Source organism: Maniola hyperantus, chromosome 2, assembly GCF_902806685.2.
Source record: "Maniola hyperantus chromosome 2, iAphHyp1.2, whole genome shotgun sequence".
Classification (NCBI taxonomy): Eukaryota; Metazoa; Arthropoda; class Insecta; order Lepidoptera; family Nymphalidae; genus Maniola; species Maniola hyperantus.
The window spans coordinates 9,456,745-9,476,689 of NC_048537.1; the positions used below are offsets into that span (position 1 = coordinate 9,456,745).

Genomic DNA, 19,945 nt, shown 5'->3' on the forward strand with positions numbered 1-19,945 from the left:
TTAATTAGGCAAACTATGAATACGAGGTACTATAGGTACTTACCTAAAGTAACTACAGATATTATAAAGCTCCAGATAGGAAAACCTCATACACTCGTATTCCAGAAAGTGAAGATTTTTTTTTGCGCTGGTGTGTTTGATACGTATGTACGTAGCGCTACAGACTATACATAGCATCTACAAAGTTATAGTACGCGACAGGTCGAGATGGCAATTGGGGAAGGAAACGCCCCACACACCTGATCAGCCCCCGCGCTGACCAGGTGCGGGCGAGCGCAGGTGACTTGCGGGTGTGCGGGCGTCCCCCCGCCTCATACCCCAATTGCCATCTCGACTTACCTACTGGAGCGGTGTCTGCGCACTCGAATGTGTGGCCAACCCTAACTAATATAATTATCTTTTCAGCCTAATCTACTTCGACTAGACTAATAGTATGACGATTTTTCTTACGCAGTGGTAAGCGCTGTGGTCTTACAAGTGGGAGATCCCGAGTTCGATTCCCGGCAGAGGTAATTTAGAATTTAGAATTTCTAAATTGTCGCAGGTCTGGTCTGGTGGGGGCTTCGGCCGAGACTAGTTACCACCCTACCGGCAAAGCTGTACCGCCAAGCGATTTAGAGTTCGGGTACCGTCTAGGTTTATAATAAAACTGTTATATCCCTTCCAAGTTAGCCCGCTTCTATCTTAGACTGCATCATCACTTACCACCAAGTGAAATCGCAGTCAAGGGGTCAACTTGTATATGAATAAAACAAAAAATGATAATACTAGCCTAACACAGAACACCCCCAAGGTCTGTGTAGCCTAATCACATTTAATGTCTAACATAAAAAAACTTTAGTACTACCTATCAATACCTACACTTTGTCACGTACCCTCAATAACCTCAGGTACGCATGCCACCCTCACTGCACAATCGTTACGAGTCAGGTACAAATATTGACAGCGGCTTGCTGCCGCTACCACATAATTACTGCGAGGGTAAGTTTGTTGACTGAAAGCCACTTAAACTGACGCCCTAATGGCTTGTTATTTTGTTAGTTTTCAGACCTAATTATTTTTTATTGAATCGCTATTGCTGTAACAACATTTTGCCAGACTACTTTTAAAGATTATTATCCTCTTTAAATACATTTTTGTATGTTACTAAAAGCATAATTATTATAAGTATAAGTAACTGTTTTTAATGCTACTTAATTCAATCTATATACGTATGAAAATAATATGGTTAAATCCCTAAGTAGTTATTTAATTCAAAGTTTTAATCCATTATCCATCCATACTAATATTATAAATGCAAAAGTGTCTGTCTGTCTGCTAGCCTTTTACGACCCCTCCGTGCAACCGATTTTGACGAAATTTGGTACAAATATAGCTTACATCCCGGGGAAGGACATATGCTTTTTGTAGTAGATATGCTGTTATGCCTGCACTGTGGGAACACCCCACATGTCACACTCGTGACCTGCATCTATTACATGTGCAATTCGTTCAAATAATATAATATGCACTTTCAAATGTTTAGATGATATCACTACCCATATTAGAAAATACGAAAGTGTGTTGGTTTCTTTGTCCTTCAATCACGTCGCAACGGAGCAACTGATTGACGTGATTTTCGCATGGCTATAGTTAAAGACCTGTGGAGTGGAATGGGTTACTTTTCATCCCGGAAAATCAAAGAGTTCCCACGCGAATTTTGAAAATCGAAATCGAAATTGCCTTGTGAACTTTGTGACCTATATAATATTTCAGTTCGATTAGCTCTTGGACTTATGTTTTTTTTGCTGAATCCCGCGCGGTGTCTTATGTATTTTTTGTTTACTGAGCCTTGTATTCAACTTATACTGATCATAGAAAAGATGATATTATTTCTCCTATGTACAGCAGTACAGGCAGTGTGGCAGTATGCCACTTCAGCTCAGCGGCTTGCTGAGCTGAAGTGGCAATAGGCAGGATGCATGGTTCAAAAAACCGGTAGAAGTTGGGTTCCCAAAGTGATAGAATGTTGACCTAGCACCAGAAAGCGCAGCGTTGGAAGATCCCGACGACATCAAACTAGTCGCAGGCAGCGAAAACCGCGTGTGGAAGTCCCTACAAGACACTTATGTCCAGCAGTGGACGTCTATCGTTTAGCGACGATGATGATGATGACCGTTACTTAATTAATTAATTAATAATGTTACCTAAATATGATTGCTATCAGCAGTTACATTTACAGTGCCACCCACTTACCTATCTGTTCAGGGGGCAAAATTGTGACCAGAGCCGCGTCAGCCACCATTTTAAAATCCACCTGGATTTAGTCGCGGGCATCAGCTAGTATTGTATATTAAGCTATATTGAATCTTTGCTATGAAAGAATTTTAATTCCACTTTTTTTGGCAATATTCTTAAAAATAGCAATACCAAATTGTAGCGATGCTGTCACCTGAACAGATCGGTGACAGTATAAAAGGTCTCGATGGCGGGAGAATTACAGCTACAATATCACAGTCGCAATCACTTCAGCTGCGCGATTGCAGGCGAATGACAACTACAATGTCACCATCGCAATAACCTCTGATTGGTTGACGCTCGCTCACTATTGGCTATAATGCATTGTTGCAACAAGAATAGAACAAATTCAGGCAATCACAACAATTGAGATTGTAATAATGATTGATGCAGATTTTACGAAATCGATCTGCAGCCGTCGCTTTATGTGGCAGTGAGCGGGACTCATAGGACTAATAGGCCACATTACGATTCCAAGTCTGTAGGTAGGTGGCAACCCGCCGACAACGCACCAGAATATGCAAAGTGGGCATGTTAAATATCGGGCTATCGTGTTGTTGGTACAAATTTGCGCTCACTGGGCAATCTTCGTGTGTAAATTTACATTAATTAAACCATCGACGTAAAATAAAGTAGGTTAGAGAGTAACCTTCCTGCTAATTTACGGTATCTATCTTGTCACTACAAGTGACTACCCGCGGATTTGCTCAGCGATGATATAAATCCTCTTTATATTTACTTATTTTTATTTTTCGTGTCAAGAAATTGTAGTTATACCATATCACGTGGAAATTTCAAAAAATCCGGGCCTCATTCTTATTTACACTATAAAGAAATATGTGCAGAAATTCATGTTTCTATGGTTATTTTAACACCCCCGCCAATCCTACCATATTTGGAGGGACAGAGAGAGCAGCTTAGCTAAGATAAAAATAGCATAAGTACACAGACGTAATCCGAATTAATTTGTGTTTGTCACTAAAGATACAAATACCTCAACATTATCCTCACCTCAACCTATCACCAGCCCTCCTATGGAGTACGGGTCTCGTCTCCGAACGAGAAGGGTTTGCGCCATGGTCCACCACGCTGGCCAAGTACAAATGGGCAGACTTCACACTCCTTTAAGAACATTAAGGAGAACTCTCAGGTATGTAGGTTTCCTTACGACATTTTCCATCGCCATTAAAGCAAGTGATATTTAATTGCTTAAAACGCACATAATTCAAAAAGTTAGAGGTGCGTACCCGGGATCGAGCCCCGAACGACCACCGAATAGGAGACCAAAGTCTTAGCAACAAGGCTGTCTACAAATCTATCCTTTTTCACGCAATCCATCTACCTTTTCTTTGGTCTTCCTCTCCTTTTTTTATCCTTTCACACACATAATATTCATATTACAATTTCATATTACATTATTTTCGTTGGCACGACACATTTTAGATAATAGGTACCTACCTATTAGATTTTAAGGAATGTTTTTTTTTGTAAATATTTGTGTTTGTGTTTATCATGTGTCGGATCAACCAATAAATGTACTTCTATTCTATTCTATTCTATTCTACAAAACTACCTACAAAATCCCTAGTATAAAAGTATTCGATGAGTTCGGCGGCGCGGCGCGGTGCACAGGTAATAATGGGTGACAATACGATTCCAAGTCACTGGAATAGTGGTAGCCCGCTGGCCGCAAGCTGCCCTTCAGTATGTAGAGTAGCTGGTTAAATATTGGGCAAAATTTCGTAGCTAAATGTGCGTTTAAAATTTTTCAATGTTTTTCAGAAATCAATCACACATATTACTCGAAAGGGTTTGCCAGCCAGGTAACCTCCCAGTGTGCCTGGGTGCTGCTGGTCCCTTTTGGATGCCTTCGGGCATCCGAGGGGAAGAGCAGTATTCGGGCCGGTGCACCCCGGTAACATGGCTAATAATCTCTCTTCTGAAATTGAAATTTCTGAAAAACCCTGAAACACCTTTTTTATTTTTGATCATAGATCTAAAAACCAATTTTCAAAGACATAATTTGAAAAATGATGGACTTTCATACAAACTTTCATCTACAAAATTTCAAGTTTTCAACCTCAGCGGTTTATGCGATCCGTTGATAGATCAGTCAGTCAGGCAGAACAAGTCTTTTTTAAATCAATTATTATTATTATTTTAAATATAATCATGCTACAACTTTAATAATGTTTAGATGTATCAATTCAGTAGGTATGGTCGCAGAAGCCGGATTCAAAACAGTGTTGTTGTTATTGGTCGTATACAGTGTGCTTTATTAATTCTTAATAATAATGCAAACTTCCACAATATTATTTCTTTTACTACACGATGACAGGATCTGGAATCTGAAATAAGTGGTTAATTTTTGCAATGTTCTTCATTCTTCAATATTTGTAAAAAAAGAGCTACGGCGTGTTGCAGCAAAAAATTTGTAAGGCGGGGCCGTCCCTCGCTATGCGGCATTGTGCCCGAAATGACACGTGAAAGGCGTCGAGAGCGCCGCGTTACTGACTTCACAAAAGGCTTACAGATGCGCGCACCAGAAGATTTTAATGAGGCAACGACTGTGTGTGATTTTATCGCGTGTGCCTTAATGAGAAATAACCAAGCGCATCCTCTTTGACTGCACTCACACGCAATCGCTATCAAAAATGCTACAACATCTCTCACTCATACATACTCGTATAAAGCGTGAACACCACCCATAATATCAGCGCACGTAGGTACATTATTAACCTCTTATATTTTTACGTTTCATAAATTCCACATTTCTATATGGCTCTGAAAACAGCGCCACAAAACATTGTGTGCAATGTACAACGTAATTGTACCGCGTTGGTATTTTTATGGTGTCGTAAGCGTGTTTTGAGTGCAGTGTTTTGATTCAGCGACTCTCTTTTAGTATTATTGTTATATTATTAGCATTTATTCAGGGCGGTGTCAGCGGTGAAATCGTTCCAGCTTTATAAATGCAATGAAACAAATTATAAAGGGCTAGAAAGTTAGGGGATCCGGATATACCGGCCAATTCTCATCAATGCAAATCACGTTGTCGACTCGTCAACCCAATTACCAAGAAGTGAATTTAAATAAAGATAAGTATCGCCCTCGAGGAGACAATGCTAATAGGAGGTGGAGGCGTGATAATAGGCTCCGACTGGGGCTCTGAGGCGCACCGCAGTAGATGCTTTAATTAGATCTCTCGACTTACGCGCCCGTGAGCCTCAAAACACTTGTTCAATTAGTGATCAGACTTAAGAAACTGTATTATGCTAAGCAGCTCGTCCTTCTAATAGAAGTGTTTGGCTGTTGTTGGTTTATATTTTTACTGGCGGGTGTTTAAAGAAAAGGCTATTAGCCTTTTTTTTTAAACACCCGCCAGTCCCAGCGCTAACTCGGTGCGGGTTATCGCGGGGGCTGGCGGGTGTGCGGGGTGTTCCCTCCCCGATTGCCATTTCAACCTGTCGCGTACTATAATTACTGTCATATCAATTAGGCCTAAGCGTTTAGTTACAATCCAACGTACTAGCCATATGGGACAGTGCGAATTACAGCTTAGGTATAATATGTATTTTCAGATGTTATATAAAATCGCACAATATAACAAGCAAATAATGAGAAAGGAATTCAGTCACTGTACTTTTTTAATTAAGTAGGTACAAATAAAGATTCATAATATGCAATAATAAGCAATGTAATTGGCCGGTTAATTAACCATATCAATACTGCCACACTTATGACGCAAAATTACTCGTGGTTTTATTTGTTTTATTGTCCAAATAATTCTGATGACAATATGTAAAAAAGTGAATGCACGTAGTTGTGAATTGATGAGGGCGACTCGACGCGGTAAATTCACGCACTGGAAACATTATTCGAGAAGCGGTCATGTAGAGCATGCTGCAAATACTTTCCCGGCTTTTTAGTTTTCGGATATTTCTGCTATTATCTACCAATGCTTTTACATTTAAATATTGCCTTATTGGGACAAATATTTATAATTTTTACTTTGCTGAATAATTATAGTAAGCTAGAGGGCTCTTGATTTGTTGAAAGGACTCATAAAGTTAAATCAAATGAGTCCAAATTCGATTGTCATGCCATAATATGCTATCAGAGAGGCCAATGTCCACCTCCTACCTACTAGTGCCCTACCACTACCATCGTAGAAGGAAGAGGAAGATCAGATAGTACCATACCATTTTCCTTTATCATCATGCAAACGACACATGTATTGCAAAAATTTACCGGACTATTGAAAGTAGCCGAAAAATCAGTAACCGATTTTGACGGAATGACAGCGTACGAACTACGAACAAATCAGGTTAAGGAGGTGTTAAATCAGAACTATTTAGTTCTCTATCGCGTCCATACTAGCGTATATTACGACAAAACATGTGTAACGCTAGACAACTACAGTTTGGCACACTAAAGCCTCTGAACATATCTAAATAATGTTGTAAATTAATGTAAACGCAGAGTTATTGTACACCATACCAGATTCAGTTCTCTAAAAATCACATCTTTGTCTGTAGTGCAGATGTTTAAGTTTATTCGTCCCTTGTCACAGATGTTGCTTGTAATATTCTCATATACGATCAAATTCTTTTAAGAGATCCGTAGATAAAGAACATGGCGTGGGGTGTTTGGATGGTTTCGGACTTTCACTTATTTGTATGCCTTACCCTTCGCGGGACGCGACGTGACTATTCGAGATACATAAACCTTGAGTGAATACAGAAAATAGAAATAAAGTAACATATTATTCTCCACTGGACGGATTGGGGCGATATAACTATTTGTTTTTATTATGACCCTTGACTGGTTTTTAAGCTTTATTAGGATTGAAATATGTTTGTCTTGGATTTATTGAGTTATAGAGCTTGCTCGTTTTCTTTTCCTTTTGTTTAATCTTTAAATAATATAAAACGAAGTCGTAATCTGCAAAGTGCGGCTGTGTGTTTGCCTAATTATATCTTTATTCATTTCTTTATTAGGTATTTCTTTTATTGATGCGATATTCACCACCATTTTTAAAACATCTCAAGGGGAAGGTTTGGATAACACATTCACATATTACAGTCTTACTAAGTTATAAAAAATTATACTCACACTGATCAGCTCGAGATGGCAATCGGGGTGGGGACGCCCCGCACACCCGCACAGCCCCCGCGCTAACCTGATGCAGGCGATCGCGGGCGTACCTACACATTCGTGTACCTGTAAACCATGACTGTAGGTTAGGTAGTGACTTTATGTCCCAATAAAAAATATGATATTGGTGTAGGCCATATTTAGCAGTGTGTAAATTTATATTAGTAAGACAGTTAGTCAAAAGCCCACTTGAATCAGCTATTCATAAATATTTCTGTAACGGCAATCTCCGCTATTTCCATAAACTTATTGCTGATTAAAAATTTTGTAGTTTTATTGTTAGTGGACCTTGAGTGGACACTTCGCCTTATACGCCATAGTCATACTTGTCAACTATCTTCCCTTTCTATTTTTCTCACACGAAATAAAAGTATAGAGCTTGTTAAGGAATATCGCTCGGTAGAGGGTCATGTCATGGTCAGTTAGGCGGAAGCTCGGAAGCAGATGTTGACAGTCGTGGCCGCCGCCCCTATCACCGTCAGTATCAAGGCCGCTTTTAGAAACGCCCTTTCGATATCCGCTACACTTCGAAAGAAATATTCTGTTATGGTATCTACATTCATTTGACTTTCTGCTGCTTGGCTGCTGACGACGGGACAATAATATATCTTCTGTATTTGTGAGTTCATGTTTTTTTTTGTATTTTGGATTTTGACACACTATTCCAAAGTGTTATGAACTATTAAAATTCGAAAATAGTGAATCTATCTACTTCTAATATTATAAAAAGGAAAGATTTGTTTTTTTCTAGGGTTCCGTACCTCAAAAAGAAAAACGGAAACCTTATAGGATTACTTTGTCTGTTCGTCTGTTTGTCTGTCTGTCTGTCAAGAACCCTATAGGGTACTTCCCGTTGACCTAGAATCATGATAGGTAGGTAGCACACGTAAGGGAAATAATCCGAAAACCGTGAATTTGTGGTTACATCACCAAAAAAAAATTAAAATATTGTGTTCATGAACAAAGAATTAGTAAACTTTCAAATTAAGACAACTATACTTAGTGCGGTATCATAATATGATAGGGCTTTACTCGCACATTCTAAAACAGATTTTTATTTATTTTTATGCATTATAGTTTTTGATTTATCGTGTAAAATGTTCAAAAAATACGACTGCAGTACTTACGTTTATTCTTTCAGCAAAGTTTACCTGGAAGAGATTGCTTTAACAATAAGGCCGCCTTTGCACCCTCTTGTATAGTTTCTTCTGTAGCTTATATTGTTTCTCTGTATGTTGTGTGCAATAAAGTATTCTAAATAAAATAAATAACCCTCGATGCGCGAGTCTGACTTGCACTTTTTTTTTAAACGATAACCTCTGAAACTTCTAAACTGATTTTGATAATTCTTTCACCATTAGAAAGTTACTTTATCTAGAAGTAACATAGACTACAACCATCCATACTAATATTATAAATGCGAAAGTGTGTCTGTCTGTCTGTCTATCTGCTAGCCTTTCACAGCCCATCCTTTCAATCGATTTTGACGAAATTTGGTACAGCGATAGCTTGCATCCCGGGTAAGGACTTTTTATTCCCGAAAATTAAAGAGTTCCCACGGGATTCTTAGAAACCTAAATCCACATGACTGAATTCGCTGGCCTTATCTATTTGATATAAACATAGCTTATATCCTGGAGACGGTCATAGCTTTTATCCCGGAAATCAAAGAGCTCCCACGGACTGTTTTAAAATCGAAATCCAAGCGGACAAAGTCGCAGGCATTACCTACTTAATTTATTTTTAATTTAATTTATTTACACCAACAACTTTCATACAATTTGTCTGTAAAATATTTAAATTCACTGTAGTAGTTATGGTTATCTATTACAGGTGCACTTATGAGGGAAAATAACCTAAGACCATTGCCTAAGACGCACTAAGTTAAAGTTAGTAACAGAAAGTAAAACATAGGTACTCAATAGTATCTATAATATAATGTTTATACCTTCTGTCTTAGATGAATTTTATTAGTTAATGTAAGCCTTCTGAATACGGTATTTGACAACTAGTCAAATCAGTAACTTTTATCAAACGTCAAAACGCACGCTTAGTATGCGAGATTCTATGAAGTACCGGTGTGTGACGTCACAATCATTTGACGTGGTTTTTTTAGTTTAATCGATAATTTAAAATGGTTATTACACTTAAAACCAACAAAGGACGTGGATTTTACATATTTTGGAAGACCATCTATTTAATAATCACTAAGAAATAATTTATTTTTGATGTAGTCAAGTACCCAATTATGATCTTTGCCAAAGCTGCCAACAAAAACTGGTCACTTACAGAGCTTAATTTTAGATCTAATTGAATTTTATTGTGATTGCTCAAACGTATCATCCGAGGTCTGATTGAAACAGTCCCCTGCTATACGTAAAAAGAAACATATTTGTCATCGTCACAGGAATTATAACGAGGCGCGTATCCACAATCAATTTGGTGGTCGGGGAGATGTCAATTTGTGGCCAGTTTCGCCCGCACTGGCTCCCGTGATGACTTCCGAATGAGTGCCTCGGATTTGCATAAGGGCCACCTAATACGAGATCTTAAATTAATGCGTGAACTTAATCTAAATAAATAGGTACTGTTTTTACGGTTCCGTAACCGAAGGGTGCCAACGGGGCCCTAAGCCTCTCCGCCTGTCTGTCTGTCAGTGCTGTAATAAGTAGAGAGTTGAAATTTTTTACAGAATGTGTCCATTGCCATTATAACAACACATTTCAAAATGGGCGCTCTGGAAATTAAAACGTGTTATTTTTGTACGATGGTACGGAACCCTTCGCATGAGGGCCCGACTCGCACTTGACTGATTTTCTAAAGATTCTTTATAGAATATGATTTTGATTGTGGAGGTGTGTACATATTTTATTTACCTAAGCTTCTCTTACATAGTCATTTGCGATTTAACCTATAAATTTAAATTACCTTCTGTTTAGGGTTTTCACAAACTCTCTGCTTTATAATACAATTTATAATAGCTTTTTTCCGCGACTTCACCCGCGTGGACTACACAAATTTCAAACCCCTATTTTACCCCTTTAGGGGTTGAATTGTCAAAAATCCTTTTTAGCGGATGTCAAAATTTAATCTTACCTAGTTATCTGCATGCATGCCAAATTATAGCCCGATCCATCCATCAGAAGTTTGATCTGTTTGTCATTAATCCAGTCGTTTGCGTTGATAGATCAGTCAATCAGTCAGTCAGTCAGCTTTTCCTTTTATATATTTTTCAAAATAAAAAAAAATCATTACCACAATAAGGTGATTCACTAAATAGGTACAGAAATCGGATTTCACGCAGGTTAAATTTCTACAAAACAGAACGACACAATATTACAATTATCATCTCAGAAACGTAAAATTAGACTTCTTAAGCGCAGCGCACATCGCCAGAGCCGTGGCGCGGCATCTATCTTCGTAAAATCTCAAACTAAGCTTTATTTTCTCTATTAGGTATATACCTAACAGTGGCAAACTCAGACTCGCATCCTTAGTGTTATAATATGTCAAAATTCATAAAGCTGAGTTTCATCATCAAGACATAGCCGGCTTTCTTCTGAGCACGGGACTCCTCTCAGTCTCCTCTACGACAAGTATTCGGCCATAGTCTACCACGCTGACAAGGTGCGGGTTGGCAGACTTCACACACCGCCAAGCACATTATGGAGAACACTACTCGTTTACTCGCGATGTTTTTCTTCATTGTTCAAGCAAGTTATATATATTTTTTTTTAAAGAATATTAGCCATGTTAAATGACTAATATTCCCCATTCCTCTCCAACTAAGCGTCAAGCTTGTGCTAGGAGTAGGTACGACAAATAATGCAACGGGCGGGGTTTGAACCGTCAACCTTTCGGTTTTCAGTCCACTCCTTTACCCGTTGAGCTATTGAGGCTCTAAATTATTTTAACGCATATACCTATGTATATGTATGTCCGAAAAGGTAGTGGAGGTGCGTGTCCGGGATCAAAACTCTAACCTCTAACCTTCCGAATGCTATCAGGGCTGAGTTTAGTAGTTATCAATGAGACTACACTCCGTTTGTAAGCGACGACCTTTATGGAATGATAATGTAGGAGTTACAATGATAGATACGTGCCTGAAGTGAGCGGCACCATCTTGGCCTCCGTGACAACGGGATTACCTCCCTTCGCGCCGCTGTCTGCGGTTTCTTAATTAACCCCAGATACCCCCGTATGCGCCGACGTGCGGTGTGTAAGATTATTGCCAACGGTACCCCTGTTTAATTTTAATGCAAGGTATTAATGAAACAAACAGAGCTTCTTGTCTCGCCGCGCTCATTAACTTAAATGTACGCTCATATGCGAGTAATTAGGATGATTACGGAGATATCGTAAATACGGTAATATCTTCATTTTACTTTACGCTGTTTTGAATGAATAAAAATACAATAAAAATTTGAGAAATACTTATGCTGTTTGCGAAGGAGATATTAATATTATCATCGCAATAAACTATTAAAATCTATACAAAGAGACACTAGCACCACCATCGTTTATAATTTCTATACCTATGGGTTTAATTTAGGTAACACCAATGGTCTATATTATTCGGAACAAATAATATTTTTGCGGGCTGCATCTTGTTTTTATAAGTAAAAAGTACAAAGTTAGGAACTTGATGTCCAATGTCCTTCCCAGTGTCATAATATTAAAACCCCAAATCACTAGAAATCGCTAGAATGAAGCTTGCGAACTACGAATAACAATATTGCGCTTGCGAAGCATAAAATTAATATTGACAGCTACTTTAAAATAGATTTTTGTATTTCCGTTTTCGCCGTTCCTTACATAAATGTTATGATATTGACTTTATTTTTGATGGCATGTTATGTACTTATTCTGTACTTAATTTTGTAAAATTGTTTCACGACATTTGAAAATAATATGAGAGCTGAAAAATAACACAAATCATCCGAGTGATTTTGAAAGACAGTATAAAATTTTAAGAAACGCTCGAACGTTATTCGGATTCACCTGTGCATGCGAAGCAGATACCTGACTGAAGATGAAAGCCTCATAGCGTTTGCTCACCTGATCGTATTAGCTAAGCACAGTGCTTCATTTTCTGCCCCGCTGCCCTCTCTCAACTGATGTTAACCGCACATTTCCAACCAGAACGCACCCTCTTAACCGCATACTTGAAGGAATTTAATGTAGGTATTGATTATGATTAACGTTAACGTTAATAAATACTTACTACTTAATGTAGAAATCGATAGTATGGTACATAGGTACTAGTTTAGGTAGATCCATGACCAAGTATACAAAAAAGTGTGTCTTTCTGTTACCTTTTCACCGTCTATCCATTTAACTGATTTATATTCCTAGTATAGAGATACTTAGTTTTTATTCCGAAAAGGGTATAAGCTTTTTATATGTAAAAAAAATCAGAGTGATTTTTAAATCTCTTACTGCACATAAAATTTATTTTCTAAGCCTGGTATTCTAGGATGCCAACGCGAACGTCGGAAATGTCTCAGACAAGACAAGGTTCATACGAAATACGGTCTAATGTGAATCATTCCTAATACGAGCACTTTGTCTGTTCTTATAAAGATATAAAACTAATGAATTTGTAGATTAGAAAATAAAGCGTAAAAATAAACTATGATGAGAATCCTACTAAGGTTTTACAATGAAAAAATATTGCTTATTTTTTATTTAAATATCTATCCACACGTATTGGAATATTTAACGTTATAAACGTTTTAGGTATTAAGTAGGTAGTATTGATATGATATCTATCTAAAAGATATGAAGGTAAAGTGAAGCGATCTAATCTAATAAATAGCAGGAGAGAGATTCTTTCGCCGACGTCTGAGGAAAAGTAAAGATGACAGGAATCGTATCTCGACGACTGGCTTCATTCATGTTCAATCACATCTCAACAGCATGACACTGATTTCTTGTTATAGGTTGTTTGTGTCTGATGAATTTGTAATAATTTATGTAATAATTTATTTATAATGGACATAATCGACATGAAATAGAGAATATTGTTAGGTATGTAGAGGACTTATTTCAACAATTAGTTCTGTAATAAATAGTTGTATACGGTTTAGGAACAACTGTAATAGAAATCTACAGACAGTAAAGTTATATAAACTATATACCTAGTTATCTACTAGATGATGCCATTATATAAAAAAGTTTCTGTTTTTAAAAATCCCCTAAGAACTCTTTGATTTTTCGGGATAAAAAGTAGCCTATGTCCTTCCCTGGATTGCAAGCTATGTATCAAACACCGTGAAATCTACCAGACAGACAGACAAACTTAGGCATTTCTGGATTTAAATTGCTTGTGTAGTGCAGTTTTATTTCTATAGAAACACAAGTCAGAAAAACGAATTATTATTTATCACATTATTACATCTTGTATTTTTCGGAAGGAGTAATTTAAAAAAACCGGCCAAGTGCGATTCAGGCTCGCGCAATGAGGGTTCCGTACTACAGTCGTATGTTTTCGACATTTTGCACGATAATTCAAAAACTATGATGCATAAAAATAAATAAAAATCTGTTTTAGAATGTACAGGTGAAGACGTTTCATATGATACCCCACTTGATATAGTCACTCACTTCGAAAGTTGAAAATACTAATTATTAGTTCATGACCACAATAAATTTTTTTTATTGTGTGATCTAACCCTAAATTCACGGTTTTCAGATTTTTCCCCAAATGTCAGCTATAAGATCTACCTACCTGCCAAATTACATGATTCTAGGTCAACGGGAAGTACCCTGTAGGTTTCTTGACAGACAGGCGGACAGACAGACAGACAACAAGGTGATCCTATAAGGGTTCTGTTTTTGCTTTTGAGGTACGGAACCCTAAAAAACTGATTTGAAAAGCATACCTACCTAATTAGGCCAAATACTTTGTACAAATGTAAGACAATATTATAAAGCTAGACATGCCAGTTGGAACGAGACTGTGATACGTAAACAAGCGGTAACTATCGTTGCTGAGCTAGTTTATTCTTCAAACAGCGCCATGCAGTATCTACGTGCGGATTTCGGGCCACAAGTAGGTAGGTATGTCGTAGACTCGTCGCGAGTTGCGACTCCCTCTCAACCCTCTCCGCTCAAAGAATGACAAATGTTTATCCAGTCAACGACTCGACAAGTCACCCACAAAATTTATTGCAACACCCGTTATATGACGTCGCGTATACAAGCATACCATAAAGTCATTACCTCAAAAGTCAACGTGCGAATTTGCAAAAATAACAAAGAGTGCCAATTTGGCAAGTCGAAGACAAACGCGTTTAAAATGGGTAGAGTAGAACAGCAGCCATCTATCTCACAGCTTGATAAACGACGACATTATTCCTTATCGCCCACTCAATTTGTTTAAAAGCATTCTGCTTTGATAATTTGAAAATTACAAATCGTATCTTTTGACACAAAAATGTCCTAATAACTGCGATGTCTTACCAGTTTGATAAGCCTTAGGGGAGGACTGATTGGAGTCATTTATTTGAATGTAACGTTTTGAGAGGCTTCATGACTCATCAATATGAATTATTTTTATAAGAACTCTTATCCTAATAGAATTTTTTCTTTAATTTCAGTTGTTGAAGAGTCCGGCTCTTTTACAACTGAAAATAGAGAATTTATTTTGATTAGAGTAATTTATTTTAATATATGATTTTGAGAGGCTTCATGACTCATCAATATTAATATTTTCTTCTTTATTTTCAGTTGTGGAAGAGCCGGAATTCACCGATGTAATACAAAATGTCACGGTGCCGGCAGGCCGCAGCGTTCGTCTCGCGTGCTCCGTAAAAAATCTTGGTACTTTCAAGGTAATCCATACTAATAATATTATAAATGCGAAAGTGTCTGTCTATCTGTATGTCTGTCGGTCTGTCCGTCTGCTAGCTTTTCACGGCTCATCCGTTTAACCGATTTTGATGAAATTTGGTACAGAGATCGTTTGCATCCCGGGGAACATAGGCTACTTTTGATCTCGGAAAATCAAAGATTTCCCGCGGGATTTTTAAAAACCTAGATCCACGCGGACGAAGTCGCGGGCATCATCTAGTTTATTAATAAATTAATGAATTAATACCTACCCACTCATTAAATATACAAAGCGTTAATTTCATAAAATGCTTGCCCTTTAGTTACTAGAAGTTTATAAATTATAATAGCTGTATAATTATCTCAGAATAAATACCTTTAGAAGTAGCCCTAATGTGACTCTTACTGTTAAAACGAGCTAGCTAAATGCATTCAAGCTCTTATTAGAACGTGACAAAATGATTGTTTTTGTCCTTATCACCGTGGCCACTTCTTTTGTTTGTCAAAATGTATTTGTACGTAAGATCTTGACAAACAACGTGAACGTTATGTTGACTCAAGTATTTTAGAGAAATAGGTAATTGATTTGTTTTGTTGTTTTTGAAGTTATTGTGCAATGGTGGGTTGCAGTATTCCAGGGTACAATAGCCAAAGCGAACGTAATATAGAAGGAATAACATTTCACAAATTAGTAAGTACCTCTGCCTGAGCGAGAGGGACTGAGGGGGGCACGCTAGTTGCATTTCTGTATATATCTGTGCTTTATATGCTTGCCAATCGTTTTAATTTGATGCAGACATGACATATAAGAAATGTCTATAAATCGTAATGTTTTATGGAAAATACCTAATACAAAATTGTGATTGCTGAATTGCGGTAACTTTTGATGTTACATACATCATTTTCGTTAACATAAATAGATAAAATATTTTATGTAAGAGCTTGAATAAATAAATACTAAGTCATGTTTAGCACTTAACTCGGTGTCTGACAAAAGTATACAAAATCACAAGATGCGAGGAAAGCACTTAGGTAGCAGACGCCACAAGCAGTCAGGAAGGCGACAATACGCGTCGAGCAGCGAAAGGAAACATAAAATAAGAAGCATTTTATCATTTGATTTAGAACGCGCCGTCGTAATAAAGTGTCCATATAAATGGAGGGAAATATGATTTACAGCCCGTACGCCGATTTTGCACCTCGCGCTTCTAACACGGAAATTTTAAAAACCAATGTATTTTATCGAGTGTTTTTGCAAACTTTTTTAGGGTTCCGTACCTAACAAGGAAAAAGGAACCTTTATAGAATCACTTCGTTATCTGTCTATCTATCAGTCTGTCGTGTCTGTCGAGAATACTTATAACTTTCCGTTGACCTAGAAGCATGAAATTTGGCAGGTAGGTAGGTCTTATTGCACAAGTAAAGGAAAAAATCACAAAAAAATTGAAATGTGTTCACGAACAAATAATTAGTATTTTCAACTTTCAAAGTAAGATAACTATTACAAGTGGGTTATGAAAGGGCTTTACCTGTAGATACTAAAACAGTTTTTTAATTATTTTTATGCGTAACAGTTTTTGATTTATCGTCCAAAATGTCGAAAAAAGACTCGAGTACGGAACCCTCAGTGCGCGAGTCTGACTCGCACTTGGCCGGTTTTTTCTTCATAATATCGCTATTAAGGCACCTACTTACTTTTAAAGATAAAGCAATATTGCAAATCAATGTAGCATAAAATAACATAATAGGAGCACAATAGTTTACATCTTAGGTCGGTTCATGCATGGGTTCCTAATCTCTAGTCGCACATTTGCACCGTTAGTGCTTTAAAGCACGTACGAGTAAATTAAGCGTCCGCTAGGTGCTTTATCTAATTTTGAAATTCATGCTTTTGTAACGTCCTTTTCTTTTATCAACTTCAGCGTGTATTCTGGTTTTTCAATTTTCCCAATGCAGAATATTAAAACTCCCAAATTTTTGTTTAAAAAATTCTTTTAAAAATTGTATTTAGTCTGAAATCAACACGCTAGGTCAATCCTTTGGTCCTATCGAAGCTTTAATTTGACAAACATACTTATTATTAAAAATATCATCCACTATCCATCATCACCCGACAACAATATTTATGAATGATTCAAAAGATCAATAAATAAATAAATTAGGAATTAAGATACAAAGAAATTTTTAATTTCAAAATTTGCTAAAGTACAATACATAAAAATGAAAACTGAGAAATCTGATAAGTGTGTTTTGTAAATAAAAAAAACAGTCGTATTTTTTTGACATTTTGCACGATAACTCAAAAATAAATAAAATTGCATAAAATAAATAAAAAACTGTTTTAGAATATACAATTAAAGCCCTTTCGTATGATACACCACTTGGTATAGTAAACTTACATTAAAAGTTGAAACAACTGATTGCTTGGTCATGAACACATTTTAATTTTTTTGTGATGTAACCACAAATTCACGGTTTACAGATTTTTCCCCTTATACCTACCAAATTTCATGATTCTAGGTCAATGAGAAGTACCCTCTAGGTTTCTCAGACACGACAGACAGACAGACAACGAAGTGATCCTATAAGGGGTTCCTTTTTTCCTTTTGAGGTACGGAACCCTAATAAGTCGAAGTAATTATGCTTCAAATATTGTGTTAAGTAAATCAATTAATGTAAAGCAAGTTTAATAGGTAACGACCATACCCACTGACCCATAAACCGCAAGACGATTTTACCTAGGGTTGCCATCAGTTCCTCTTTTCCCGTTTTATTAGGCTAGGTGAATTTTGCAGCAAACTCATACATGTGCAATACGAGTAGGCTCATATAATATTATCACTACCCATTCCTACCCGTCACTACCCATATTTTAAATAAGAAAGTGTGTTTATTTCTAGGTTTGTCCTTCAATCACGCTACAACAGGCAAATGCATTGACGTGATTTTATGCAAGTTAAAGACCTAGAAAGTGACATAAGAAAATCAAATAGTTGTCACAGAACTGTTACGCAAGCAAAATCGTCTGCATGGATTTATATTGTTATAAGAATCCCGATGGAATTACTCAACTTTTTTTTCTTGTGCAGGTCTAAATTATACTCTTCGAGAAATAATCGACTTAAAGCACAAATTGACAACCCTAAACACCCGCAGAGCTCCCCGGAAAATGACGATCCGTACAAGTCAGTCAGTCGTCAGTCTTCATTGTATAGATCCTTGGTCTTCATTATATACTTGTAAATTATGTGTATTTCCACATTCTACGCTATTTGATGTACCAATACTAAGTAAAGTAAGCATAATATTATATTAAAACTTCCTATTAATCAGTCTCCATTTCTTATTAATGCGTAACGATGTGATTTTTGGCATTAATATAGCTGTTAAAGAGCTGGAAAGTGGCATAGGCTACTTTTTATACCAGGAAATTAAAATATTTTACGGCATTTAAGAAATCTATATTTACACAGACGAAGTATAGGGGGTGTCATCCAGTATTAATCATACTTTAATAATAAGCTAAACTCTTTCGTGTTTTATCCTCAGCTAGTTAAAAGGATCGACTAACTGACTGACATATCAACGTACAGTTTAAATCATACCTAATCTGGGTTTAGGAACTGTCCTTGAACCGTCTGTCCTTCGCCTAATCTCTCTCCGGTTGTGTCGGATTTCCGTACCGTGAGTGAGAGTGCACTTGTGTGTGCGCACACACTCCCGTGCAGTTGGCTAATTTCTATGGACCGTGGTCGACGGTCGGGAGAAAAGAATTATTATTTTATGATTAAATAGAATAATACATTGAATAGGTACCAACCGATTGAATGTATTCATGCATTTATTTGCGTCACCTAAATCAATAATGCAATGAAATGCTATACAAACACTAAAAATTGAAAAATAATTTAATTTATTACCGAATATATTATATATACAAGAGTTAATATAGTTCCATAATAATACTTTTTGGTGCCGGTGCCAGTTAGCTTTAGCTGCGCGAATCGTTTAGACTTCATATTTTTATGGGACTCCACAATGGCACCTCATTGGCACCGACCCCAAAAAATATTATTATGAAACTATATTAACTCTTGTATATATAATATATTCGGTAATAAATTAAATTATTTTTCAATTTTTAGTGTTTGTGTAACGAAGTCGGTTTTTATTTTTTTTGTAAAAATTTTTTATTTCACAATTTTTAGTGGCCCCATGGAATTATGCTATGACTGGTTAAAAATCTACTGTTTACTAAGCTATTACACTGATCGCGAGCAATTTACTCTTATCCGTTGAGGAGTTCCAGTATCTATTTTCGAAGATGTTCATCAGATCTTCACCAAATTAAAATGGGACCAACTTTGAAGTATACCCTTTCAAACAAAAAAAGAATTTTCAAAATCGGTCCAGGCGTTTTCGAGTAATCGGGGAACATACATAAAAAAAAAAAGATTCCGACGAATTGAGAACCTCCTCCTTTTTTTGAAGTCGGTTAAAAAGACACAATAATGTACTTTTGAAATAAAGGCTTAACCGAGAGAACCGTCACAGTTGCCCTGTATTGACAACAAGGAGCGGATTTTCCCGAAAGCCTCGCCTCTGCCATTAGTTTTCCGCATCGGTTAAAAAGATTTGCCTCTTCGTCTGACTTTTAGAATTATTGAAAGGACAAAAT

General features: G+C 36.9%; 1 protein-coding gene across 2 annotated transcripts in view; it reads left to right on the forward strand.

Annotated features, from left to right (window-relative positions):
- The window catches only part of LOC117989873 (lachesin-like), a 128,342-nt gene that overhangs the window by 89,110 nt on the left and 19,287 nt on the right, over nucleotides 1-19,945 (forward strand). For both annotated transcript variants that reach the window (XM_069506204.1, XM_069506207.1), the window contains exon 2: nucleotides 15,166-15,269. In XM_069506204.1, coding sequence (XP_069362305.1) covers nucleotides 15,166-15,269 — 104 coding nt within the window. The remainder of the gene's footprint in view (nucleotides 1-15,165; nucleotides 15,270-19,945) is intronic.